At 43.5% G+C, this 13103-nt stretch overlaps 1 protein-coding gene across 1 annotated transcript in view; it reads right to left on the bottom strand.

Annotated features, from left to right (window-relative positions):
• adam10b (ADAM metallopeptidase domain 10b) overlaps positions 1-13103 on the bottom strand; it is a 58251-nt gene that overhangs the window by 36325 nt on the left and 8823 nt on the right. Inside the window, exons 2-3 of the mRNA XM_077200162.1 lie at positions 985-1135; positions 1-16 (exon numbers count right to left, since the gene is read on the bottom strand). The exon at positions 1-16 is cut by the window's left edge and continues 103 nt beyond it. Coding sequence (XP_077056277.1) covers positions 1-16; positions 985-1135 — 167 coding nt within the window. The remainder of the gene's footprint in view (positions 17-984; positions 1136-13103) is intronic.

The following is a 13103-nucleotide window of genomic DNA, read 5'->3' as shown; positions in this document are numbered from 1 at the left end:
CCGCAGGTTGAAATGTCTGCCAGGTGGAAAACACACATTTCAAACATGACTGCAATTTTACAAATGTTTTCAGTGACAGAAACCGCAAGACGAACAGATCGAGACTCACATCACAGGAGAGAGAGACGTTACACAGAAAAACTGCTCTAATGTTGAGGGTGGCTTGTCAAATTTGCCCGTTTTTGTGTGTGTGTGTCCCTTTAAATGCAAATGAGCTGCAGCTCCGCCTCCGTTCAGAAGAGGGCGGAGTCTTTACACGAGCTTCAGAAACTCCGGCAATAACAAAACAGGCCAATCTCACTCATCCAGAATCCCAGAATAACCAGTAGCGAGTGCAGCCTTACGGAGAGACTCAGGAAGAGTTTCTGAATGTTAGTGGAGACATTTATGTAGTTGTTGTGGAGTTACACTGATCATCTCATCATCATGTTGAACTTCTACACAAGTGTCCACAGTTCCTCCGGTGTTTATAAGACAGCGGTGACATGTTCTGGTCAATAGATGCCTCGACCCCTCTGACAACTACAGACCGATCTGTTCATCAGTAGCGTAGTGGTTCCTGTAGAGGGAGTGGCGTGTACTGTACCTGTGAGTGTGTGTGTGTACGGATCGTGTGTGTGTCTCACCTGCCGTTTGCGTGGAACTGCAGCTCCAGCTCGCGCTCCGAGTGTGTGTGTGTCTCACCTGTCATGTGAGTGTGTGTTTACGGATCGGTGTGTGTGTACGGATTGTGTGTGTCTCACCTGCCGTTTGCGTGGAACTGCAGCTCCAGCTCGCGCTCCAAGTGTGTGTGTGTCTCACCTGTCATGTGAGTGTGTGTTTACGGATCGGTGTGTGTGTACGGATCGGTGTGTGCGTCTCACCTGCCGTTTGCGTGGAACTGCAGCTCCAGCTCGCGCTCCAAGTGTGTGTGTGTCTCACCTGTCATGTGAGTGTGTGTTTACAGATCGGTGTGTGTGTGTACAGATCGTGTGTGTGTCTCACCTGCCGTGTGCGTGGAACTGCAGCTCCAGCTCGCGCTCCGAGTGTGTGAGTGCTCTCCTGGCCCGATGGTGCCGGTCCTGAAGCTGATCCGGGTCGTACGACAGACCCTCGTAGTGACGGATGTACTTGTTCAGCGGGTTGCCATAGTAACCTGCTCACCACACAAACAGTATTAAAGATTGGACCCTGGGTGATCACAGGACTCGTGAAAATAAAGACCATACGTAAGACCCTGGACCACAAAACCAGTCACAAGGGGACATTTTCACACTTTTGCTGCATTCAATCACAAAAATATATTTTTTTATATATTCACGGTAGGAAATTCACAAAATATCTTCATGGAACATGATCTTAACTTAAAGCATTAGTTCACTTTAAAATGAGAATTAGCCCATGATTTACTCGCCCTCAAGTCATCCTAGGTGTATATGACACTCTTCTTTCAGACGAATACAATCAGAGTTATATCAAACAATATCCTGGCTCTTCCAAGCTTTAAGCAACAGTCTGAAGCACAAAAACGTCCATCTATCCATCATCTGTCCATCATAAAAGTACTCCACAGGCTCTGAGGGGTTAATAAAGGCCTTCTGAAGCGAAACCATGCATTCGTGTAAGTAAAATAATTAAAACTTTATAAAGTTAAATAACTAGCGGCCAAACGTACATACAGATTCCATTTAAGTCTAAGCGCAACTTATGCGAGTAATGATCTGCACTGCTGATATTTACACTACGCCATGACGCACTACGCTACTTCTGACGCCTTGACACACTAAGCTACTTCTGACGCCTTGACACACTACGCTACTTCTGACGCCATGACGCACTACGCTACTTCTGACGCCATGACGCACTACGCTACTTCTGACGCCTTGACACACTAAGCTACTTCTGACGCCTTGACACACTACGCTACTTCTGACGCCATGACGCACTACGCTACTTCTGACGCCATGATGCACTACGCTACTTCTGACCCCATGATGCACTACGCTACTTCTGACGCCTTGACGCACTACGCTACTTCTGACGCCATGATGCACTACGCTACTTCTGACGCCATGACGCACTACGCTACTTCTGACGCCATGATGCACTACGCTACTTCTGACGCCTTGACACACTACGCTACTTCTGACGCCATGACGCACTACGCTACTTCTGATGCCATGATGCACTACGCTACTTCTGACGCCATGATGCACTACGCTACTTCTGACGCCTTGACACACTACGCTACTTCTGACGCCATGATGCACTACGCTACTTCTGACGCCATGATGCACTACGCTACTTCTGACGCCATGATGCACTACGCTACTTCTGATGCCATGATGCACTACGCTACTTCTGACGCCATGATGCACTACGCTACTTCTGACGCCTTGACACACTACGCTACTTCTGACGCCATGATGCACTACGCTACTTCTGACGCCATGACGCAATACGCTACTTCTGACGCCATGATGCACTACGCTACTTCTGACGCCTTGACGCACTACGCTACCTCTGACGCCATGACGCACTACGCTACTTCTGACGCCATGACGCACTACGCTACTTCTGACGACATGACGCACTACGCTACTTCTGACGCCATGACGCACTACGCTACTTCTGACGCACTACGCTACTTCTGACGCACTACGCTACTTCTGACGCCTTGAAGCACTACGCTACTTCTGAAGACATGATGCACTACGCTACTTCTGACGACATGAAGCACTACGCTACTTCTGACGACATGACGCACTACGCTACTTCTGACGCCATGACGCACTACGCTACTTCTGACGCCATGACGCACTACGCTACTTCTGACGCCATGACGCACTACGCTACTTCTGAAGACATGATGCACTACGCTACTTCTGACGACATGACGCATTACGCTACTTCTGACGACATGACGCACTACGCTACTTCTGACGACATGACGCACTACGCTACTTCTGACGCACTACGCTACTTCTGACGCCTTGAAGCACTACGCTACTTCTGACGCCATGACGCACTACGCTACTTCTGACGACATGATGCACTACGCTACATCTGACGCCATGACGCACTACGCTACTTCTGACGACATGACGCACTACGCTACTTCTGACGACATGACGCACTACGCTACTTCTGACGCACTACGCTACTTCTGACGCACTACGCTACTTCTGACGCACTACGCTACTTCTGACGCCTTGAAGCACTACGCTACTTCTAACGCCATGACGCACTACGCTACTTCTGACGACATGATGCACTACACTACATCTGACGCCATGACGCACTACGCTACTTCTGACGCCATAACGCACTACGCTACTTCTGACGCCTTGACGCACTATGCTACTTCTGACGCCATGACGCACTACGCTACTTCTGAAGACATGATGCACTACGCTACATCTGACGCCATGACGCACTACGCTACTTCTGACGACATGACGCACTACGCTACTTCTGACGACATGACGCACTACGCTACTTCTGACGCACTACGCTACTTCTGACGCACTACGCTACTTCTGACGCACTACACTACTTCTGACGCCTTGAAGCACTACGCTACTTCTAACGCCATGACGCACTACGCTACTTCTGACGACATGATGCACTACGCTACATCTGACGCCATGACGCACTACGCTACTTCTGACGCCATAACGCACTACGCTACTTCTGACGCCTTGACGCACTATGCTACTTCTGAGCCATGAGTTTCGTAAGTTTGGCTTTAGGCGTAAGTAGACTGTGTATGTTTGTTTGGCCTGAAGCTAGAATTTTACTTTGTAACGTGTTAAATATGAATATTTTTCTTACACACACTCATCGCTTTGCTTCAGAAGGTCTTTATTAACCCCCCGGAGCCTGTGGAGCACTTTAATGATGGATAGATGATGAATAGTTGCACTTATGATGGATAGATGCACTTATGATGGATAGAAGCCCTTTTATGATGGATAGATGCCCGTTTTTGAGCTTCAAATTGTTGGTTGGAACCCAGTGCCATTATAAAGCTGGGAAGAGCCAGGATATTGTTTAATATAACTCTGATTTTATTCGTCTGAGAGAAGAAAGTCATAAACACCTAGGGTCACTTGAGGGAGAGTAAATCATGGGCTAATTCTTATTTTAAAGTGAACTAATTCTTTAATATCCAAATGATTTTTGACATAAAAGAAAAATCGATAATTTTGCCCCATATTATGTATTGTTGGCTATTGCCACAAATCTACCCGTGCGACTCGTGACTGGGTTTGGAGTCCATGGTCACATATGGAGGAACTGATATTTTATGAAGTTACAGTGCTGTTATATGAAATATGATCACTCGTGTGCTAAACATCTGAAGGTCTTGATAAAGCTGAGCACTAATAAATAATATGTATATTGATGAACATGAAACATTCATAATTTGATCTACTAGCTGCATGAAGTGAAATGGAACATTGGATCATTATTCTTATGGTTTTGTTATTTAACCATTATTCTTATTTATTCTGTCAGATCTTTACAGTCTTATATTAAGCTGGCTGTATTCATACATTACTGTTAATAACACAACAAACACATTTTCCTGATTTGAAATTTATGTTTATTGTATACACACACACATAGACACACAAAACATGATGTAACATGGTATCAAAGTGTGTGTTTTAATCTCTGCAGGCGTGAGATACGGCAAGATGCTGCTATATTCTCCAAAAGCTGTTAAAACCACACAAGTTTCTGAAGTAATTCTGTGTGTCTTCCGAGAACATGTTGACCTGCTAGTGCTCAAGCTGTCTAGAGTTCATCCTCGAGAGTTAGGATAGAGAGATCCACGAGAGTTAGGATAGAGAGATCCTCGAGAGTTAGGATAGAGACATACTCCGAGAGTTAGGATAAAGAGATCGTCGAGAGTTAGGATAGAGACATACTCCGAGAGTTAGGATAGAGACATACTCCGAGAGTTAGGATAGAGACATACTCCGAGAGTTAGGATAGAGACATACTCCGAGAGTTAGGATAGAGACATACTCCGAGAGTTAGGATAGAGACATACTCCGAGAGTTAGGATAGAGACATACTCCGAGAGTTAGGATAGAGACATACTCCGAGAGTTAGGATAGAGACATACTCCGAGAGTTAGGATAGAGACATACTCCGAGAGTTAGGATAGAGACATACTCCGAGAGTTAGGATAGAGAGATCCTCCGAGAGTTAGGATAGAGAGATCCTCCGAGAGTTAGGATAGAGAGATCCTCCGAGAGTTAGGATAGAGAGATCCTCCGAGAGTTAGGATAGAGAGATCCTCCGAGAGTTAGGATAGAGAGATCCTCCGAGAGTTAGGATAGAGAGATCCTCCGAGAGTTAGGATAGAGAGATCCTCCGAGAGTTAGGATAGAGAGATCCTCCGAGAGTTAGGATAGAGAGATCCTCCGAGAGTTAGGATAGAGAGATCCTCCGAGAGTTAGGATAGAGAGATCCTCCGAGAGTTAGGATAGAGAGATCCTCCGAGAGTTAGGATAGAGAGATCCTCCGAGAGTTAGGATAGAGAGATCCTCCGAGAGTTAGGATAGAGAGATCCTCCGAGAGTTAGGATAGAGAAATCCACGAGAATTAGGATAGAGAGATCCACGAGAGTTAGGATAGAGAGATCCACGAGAGTTAGGATAGATAGATCCTCCGAGAGTTAGGATAGAGAGATCCTCCGAGAGTTAGGATAGAGAGATCCTCCAAAAGTTAGGATAGAGAGATCCTCCGAGAGTTAGGATAGAGAGATCCTCCGAGAGTTAGGATAGAGAGATCCTCCGAGAGTTAGGATAGAGAGATCCTCGAGAGTTAGGATAGAGAGATCCACGAGAGTTAGGATAGAGAGATCCTCCGAGAGTTAGGATAGAGATCCTCCGAGAGTTAGGATAGAGAGATCCTCCGAGAGTTAGGATAGAGAGATCCTCGAGAGTTAGGATAGAGAGATCCACGAGAGTTAGGATAGAGAGATCCACGAGAGTTAGGATAGAGAGATCCTCGAGAGTTAGGATAGAGAGATCCTCCGAGAGTTAGGATAGAGAGATCCTCCGAGAGTTAGGATAGAGAGATCCTCCGAGAGTTAGGATAGAGAGATCCTCCGAGAGTTAGGATAGAGAGATCCTCCGAGAGTTAGGATAGAGAGATCCTCCGAGAGTTAGGATAGAGAGATCCTTTGAGAGTTAGGATAGAGACATCCTCCGAGAGTTAGGATAGAGAGATCCTTGAGAGTTAGGATAGAGAGATCCTCCGAGAGTTAGGATAGAGAGATCCTCCGAGAGTTAGGATAGAGAGATCCTCCGAGAGTTAGGATAGAGAGATCCTCCGAGAGTTAGGATAGAGAGATCCTCGAGAGTTAGGATAGAGAGATCCACGAGAGTTAGGATAGAGAGATCCACGAGAGTTAGGATAGAGAGATCCTCGAGAGTTAGGATAGAGAGATCCACGAGAGTTAGGATAGAGAGATCCTCGAGAGTTAGGATAGAGAGATCCTACGAGAGTTAGGATAGAGAGATCCTCCGAGAGTTAGGATAGAGAGATCCTCCGAGAGTTAGGATAGAGAGATCCTCCGAGAGTTAGGATAGAGAGATCCTCCGAGAGTTAGGATAGAGAGATCCTCCGAGAGTTAGGATAGAGAGATCCTCCGAGAGTTAGGATAGAGAGATCCTTTGAGAGTTAGGATAGAGACATCCTCCGAGAGTTAGGATAGAGAGATCCACGAGAGTTAGGATAGAGAGATCCTCCGAGAGTTAGGATAGAGAGATCCTCCGAGAGTTAGGATAGAGAGATCCTCCGAGAGTTAGGATAGAGAGATCCTCCGAGAGTTAGGATAGAGAGATCCTCGAGAGTTAGGATAGAGAGATCCACGAGAGTTAGGATAGAGAGATCCACGAGAGTTAGGATAGAGAGATCCTCGAGAGTTAGGATAGAGAGATCCACGAGAGTTAGGATAGAGAGATCCTCGAGAGTTAGGATAGAGAGATCCTACGAGAGTTAGGATAGAGAGATCCTCCGAGAGTTAGGATAGAGAGATCCTCCGAGAGTTAGGCCCTGTCCCATTTCTCCCCCCTTAAAACTTCCACTTGGTTTTGAGTGCCCTCGAAATTAAAGTCCCCTCAACAAGGGAAGTGGAGTTGAAGATCTTTCCCTATGAAATGGGACACCACTATATGCAAATTAGCGTGGTAAACCTCACTACGTCACGCGCAGCAAACCTCACTACGTCACGCGCAGCAAACCTCACTACGTCACGCGCAGCGTCAACGTGTCTAATACTATTTCAATTCAGAAAATGCCGGTTCCAGCTGTTGTGTGGCCTGTGTTCGTTTATCTACGTCTGATGAATCAACAGAGACATGTGGAACATAGAAGTAGGGCTGCTCGATTATGGAAAAAATCATAATCACGATTATTTTGGTCAGTATTGAAATCACGATTATGTAACACGATTATTTTACATGACTTTGGGAACGTGTTGCATTTATTAAAAGACACCTTTCAACAACTCTTAAAAAAAATCAAAATGTGAACATTTATTGTACTTTTTGAACTATTAAACAGACCTGCAAACTCACAAGTGGTGAAAAAGGTGACATGTTTACAAATGAATTTGTTGTAGGAGGTCACCAGGGCGTTTTTTGCCTTTATAAAGGACAATTCATTAAACCTTAATAAATATATGTCTTATGTCAAATTCTTACATTTGATCAAATTCAGTTGTAATAAAAAGGGCTGGTATCCATTCAATTAATTTACACTGCAAAATTACAACTGTAAAAATATTATGAGATTAAAACAAATAATAAAATAAAAAATAAAATCAATGATACCTTTAAACAATAGGTGGCGACAAGTGACCGTCTTAATAAATGAATCATTGACTCATTCATTAAAACGATTCGTTCAAAATAATGAATCATTCAGTAACAAAACACAGCGCTTAGAGATGCTTTTCTTTTGTAACAATTTTCTAGTGAAATAGAACAAAACCAGTCAATATTGCGTCTAAAATGTAAGTTACTACATATAAACTAGGCTACTTGTTTACGAAACTATAAATTCAATGTAACATTTGCAATCGTGATATAGAACAGCCCTTATTCGTGTTATGTTACTAAACTACATATGTTAAAAAAAACTCAACATTTCTACCTCATTATGTTTCTTCTGTGAGTTTTTGTGTGAGCTGTTAGGCTCATTTGTTTTTTATTTCTCCACTAATGTCTCTCTCACAAATAGACAGGCTCAGCTTCCAGAAACTATCCGTTACCGATCTCTGTTTACAATGACTGTATAAGATCAAAACCATCTCGCGTTTTGATCGGTCGGGCAAGTAAAACTCTTTTACTTGAAACTTAAAATCCCCTTTTCCCTGACAAGCAGACAAGTGTTGATGTCGCTCCCTGTGTTCATTCTCTATTTGTTTCGTGATGTAAAGCGGAACATGATCAGGTCATTTGCGCTCGCTCTGCCGTTCGCTTTAACTGAGGCGCTACAGTGATCGAGCAGAGATCTGCGACAGCTCGAGATACGTCTATGGTCTCACTCCAGTCTATATTAAATTAGCCAATTGTTATTGTGAAGTTTATTGTGCTTGCAGTTTATGACTGTATAGGCTGAGAGAGTTTACGGCTTCGAGAGAGGCGGATGTGCGCGTCCGCGAGTCATTCAGAACACAGGACAAAATAATCGTTTTTAGTCGATTGTACTATTTTGGAGATCGTTGGGAGCCAAAATCGAAATTGAAATCGAAATTCGATTAATTGCACAGCCCTACATAGAAGACGCATTCGCCATATTTTTGTCTGTATTTACTCGTTTAGACGCGCACATGAAACCCAAAATATAGTTCGCTTGTCTAGTTGCAGTCCGTTTCCGAGCGCTCGCCGTTCGCCGCCATGGGAACAGGGTCAACGTTTGCAGATCATTGTGCTTATAATAGCACTTTTTACAGTCAAACACCTCCCGCAATTTAGAATTAGCAATTTTACAACAATCACTGATTGTTTAACGTTAGGGAGAGCTTCATCTTTTTTCTTCAAAGCGCGCTGTCATTTCTCAGCGTGCTGTGAAGAAAAAGATGAAGCACTAACGTTAGACGAACGCGGCTAGTTTTTAATAGTTTTACCTCACATCTTCTTTTTATAATCCTTGGAATCCAAAATCGAAAATAAAATTAGATGAACCAGATCAGATGTATATTTGATGGGCAGACTCTCTCGAAGCACTCGGCAGATATCATGAATATCGTCGGATAGATAGCTTTGTGAAATATTTTCTAACATTAGTGTTCAAAACTTAACAGTCCATTGGATGTGCATCAAACTAACATATTCCAACATATTTAGAAATTTTAACATGCTTATTTTTGAAAATATACTTCAATTCTTCCTTTCCAGCGGTGTCCGCCATCTTGTTTAAAAACATTTAGCTTGCTGAGTCCGCAAGCTATCCTGGGTAATTTCATCTTCCACTTCGTTTTAAGCCTGCATCGGACCGCACTATGTTTTGAGGGTTGATTTTAAGGGGAGAATAGCACTCCCCCTTGCTCTTTAGAGTATTGGGACACCCTACCCCTACACGAGAACGCACAAAAACAAGGGTTAGGGCAGAAATCTAGGGTAAGGGGAGGTATTGGGACAGGCCCTTAGGATAGAGAGATCCACCGAGAGTTAGGATAGAGAGATCCTCCGAGAGTTAGGATAGAGAGATCCTCCGAGAGTTAAGATAGAGAGATCCTCCGAGAGTTAGGATAGAGAGATCCTCCGAGAGTTAGGATAGAGAGATCCTCCGAGAGTTAGGATAGAGAGATCCTCCGAGAGTTAGGATAGAGAGATCCTCCGAGAGTTAGGATAGAGAGATCCTCCGAGAGTTAGGATAGAGAGATCCTCCGAGAGTTAGGATAGAGAGATACTCCGAGAGTTAGGATAGAGAGATACTCCGAGAGTTAGGATAGAGAGATACTCCGAGAGTTAGGATAGAGAGATACTCCGAGAGTTAGGATAGAGACATACTCCGAGAGTTAGGATAGAGACATACTCCGAGAGTTAGGATAGAGAGATACTCCGAGAGTTAGGATAGAGAGATCCTCCGAGAGTTAGAATAGAGATCCTAGAGAGTTAGGATAGAGAGATACTCCGAGAGTTAGGATAGAGAGATCCTCCGAGAGAGTTAGGATAGAGAGATCCTCCGAGAGTTAGGATAGAGAGATCCTCCGAAAGTTAGGATAGAGAGATCCTCCGAGAGTTAGGATAGAGAGATCCTCCGAGAGTTAGGATAGAGAGATCCTCAAGAGTTAGGATAGAGAGATACTCCGAGAGTTAGGATAGAGAGATATTCCGAGAGTTAGGATAGAGAGATACTCCGAGAGTTAGGATAGAGAGATACTCCGAGAGTTAGGATAGAGACATACTCCGAGAGTTAGGATAGAGACATACTCCGAGAGTTAGGATAGAGACATACTCCGAGAGTTAGGATAGAGAGATCCTCCGAGAGTTAGGATAGAGAGATACTCCGAGAGTTAGGATAGAGAGATACTCCGAGAGTTAGGATAGAGAGATACTCCGAGAGTTAGGATAGAGAGATACTCCGAGAGTTAGGATAGAGAGATCCTCGAGAGTTAGGATAGAGAGTCCTCCGAGAGTTAGGATAGAGAGATCCTCCGAGAGAGTTAGGATAGAGAGATCCTCGAGAGTTAGGATAGAGAGATCCTCCGAGAGTTAGGATAGAGAGATCCTCCGAGAGTTAGGATAGAGAGATCCTCAAGAGTTAGGATAGAGAGATACTCCGAGAGTTAGGATAGAGAGATACTCCGAGAGTTAGGATAGAGAGATACTCCGAGAGTTAGGATAGAGAGATACTCCGAGAGTTAGGATAGAGAGATACTCCGAGAGTTAGGATAGAGAGATACTCCGAGAGTTAGGATAGAGAGATACTCCGAGAGTTAGGATAGAGAGATACTCCGAGAGTTAGGATAGAGAGATACTCCGAGAGTTAGGATAGAGAGATCCTTCCCCTAGTCCTGTTCTGTGCACAGCATAGGACTTGTTTAGTTTCAGAAGATAGGGGCTTCTTCTTTTCTGCTGATATCTTCATGGGGCTATACCATGAAGCCGGTTTAGGTGGCTAGCCAGCTATGTATAAGTTTAGTTTTCATCAACCCTGGGTTTTAGGGACCATGAAAGTGGTTTGGGTTTTAGCAGTGTTCATCGCCATAGTAACTTACGCTCCACGGCTAACCTGGTCCGGGGCAGGTTATGTTCTACGTAAGAGGTTGCAAACTGAACTTGGACCAATCAGCTGTGAGCAAAGTGACACATGCCTGATGCGATAAACTCACTCCACCTGTTTCTACTCCAAATTAAAGGTCACTACATAGCAAATGATTTTTAAAGACAAAATCGTCTGGTTTTAAGTGATGCTTATTTAGAATAATAAATTTGTATGATTTAGATATTATTTATGTAATTATTATACCCTTTATCAATCACACATGTACAATTTTAGTTAATAAATTATTATTACGCAGTTTAAATGAATAAATATATAAAGGTAATATAAATACACTTTAGCATCAATAGATGAAGCTATAAAATGACTACATGTGAGCTTAAATGTTCAATTCTCTCTATACCTTTATCAGCTGTATAAAATAACTTCACAACTTTTACTTGTGGCGCTTTTCCATTACCAGTACCAGCTCGACTCGCCTTGGCTCGCCTCGACTCGGCTCGCTTTTCGTTCCGTTTTCCATTACAGAAAGTAGCAGAAAGTATCGCCACAAATAGTACCCGGTCGTCATAGCGACGCATTTCGTTCCTCGTTGCCCCATCAAGCTCTCGCTGGATCCTCTCTTCGGCAACCAAACAAAGAAATGTCTGCACCTCCTCGTTTGACCACGGCGTATTCTTCCGAGTTGCCATAATAATAGTAGTAAGTTTAGTAACTATCTCTGGCTAAACTATTTAAAAAAGGCGGGGTTATTCTGGATACTCCATCTGGCGCGTGCAATGATGACGCAGTGAATAGTGACGATTCTCTCTGACCAATCAGCAGTCGGCATTGTTTTCACGTCACATTTTAGTATCGCCTTAGCTCGCCTCAGCTCGCTTAGAACCTCGCCGGAGGTGGTACGAAAAAAAGTACCCGAAAGCAGGTACAGGTACAACTTTTACACAGTGGAAAACCAAACAAAGGCGAGTCGAGCCGAGCCAAGGCGAGCTGGTACTGTGTAGTGGAAAAGCGCCATTGCACTGATATACAGTAGCGAGACTTTCTTTTAGTTGTCCTCTTTCATAGAAGCTGTTTTCTTCTTGCTGTGTAAATTTGTTTAAATTCTCACTATTTTAATACTTTTATTTAAGAAGTGAATTGCGCTGCTTCCCTCGCAAGAAATTAATCTCAGTCTCACTCTCTCAACATGTGATTGGCTGTTCGCTACTGATGTCACACTTAAACTCCTAAACTCAGGATCAAAGCCTGAGTTGACAGAGAAAGTTAATGATCAGCATCATGGTACAAACAAAGCCTGATTGGATTGGTTTGGTTTTGTCAACTCTAAACTAATCCTGTAACCCTGAGTTTGTTCAACTACCATCATGGCACAGGCCCCTGATGCTCACAATCTTCATATTTTACATACAATACCCTGTAATTTATTATAAACTATACAATATGATTTTTGTTTAAACTTATTTGCCATTACAATTTTAATATTTACTTGATGAATTTGCATGTCGCTATAATTTTGCATTTTAGTAAAATTTGTTATTTCTTATTCAAGATTTGTTCACTGACATATTTATTGCTCATCTGCCTGGATCTCACTGTATCCCCATTATATCTGTCCTGAATGTGATCAACGGGGTCATGTGACTCCCAGCCATCCTCCCTCCCCAGCTCCACCTGCCGAGATCTCCATATTCCTGACAGCAGCTCCAATTATATTCACTGTATGTGTATTTCAGATAAACATTCCATGCTTATCAACACATGCTGTTCAAATCTATTCCGAGAGGCCTATATATATATATATATATATATATATATATATATATAGAGAGAGAGAGAGAGAGAGAGAGAGAGAGAGAGAGAGAGAG

This window comes from Siphateles boraxobius, unplaced genomic scaffold (genome assembly GCF_051911475.1).
Source record: "Siphateles boraxobius isolate OS27281-9 unplaced genomic scaffold, OSU_SipBor_1 44, whole genome shotgun sequence".
Taxonomy (NCBI): Eukaryota; Metazoa; Chordata; class Actinopteri; order Cypriniformes; family Leuciscidae; genus Siphateles; species Siphateles boraxobius.
The sequence above is the reverse complement of the archived record's forward strand: the minus strand, read 5'-3'. Positions and strand labels throughout refer to the sequence as shown.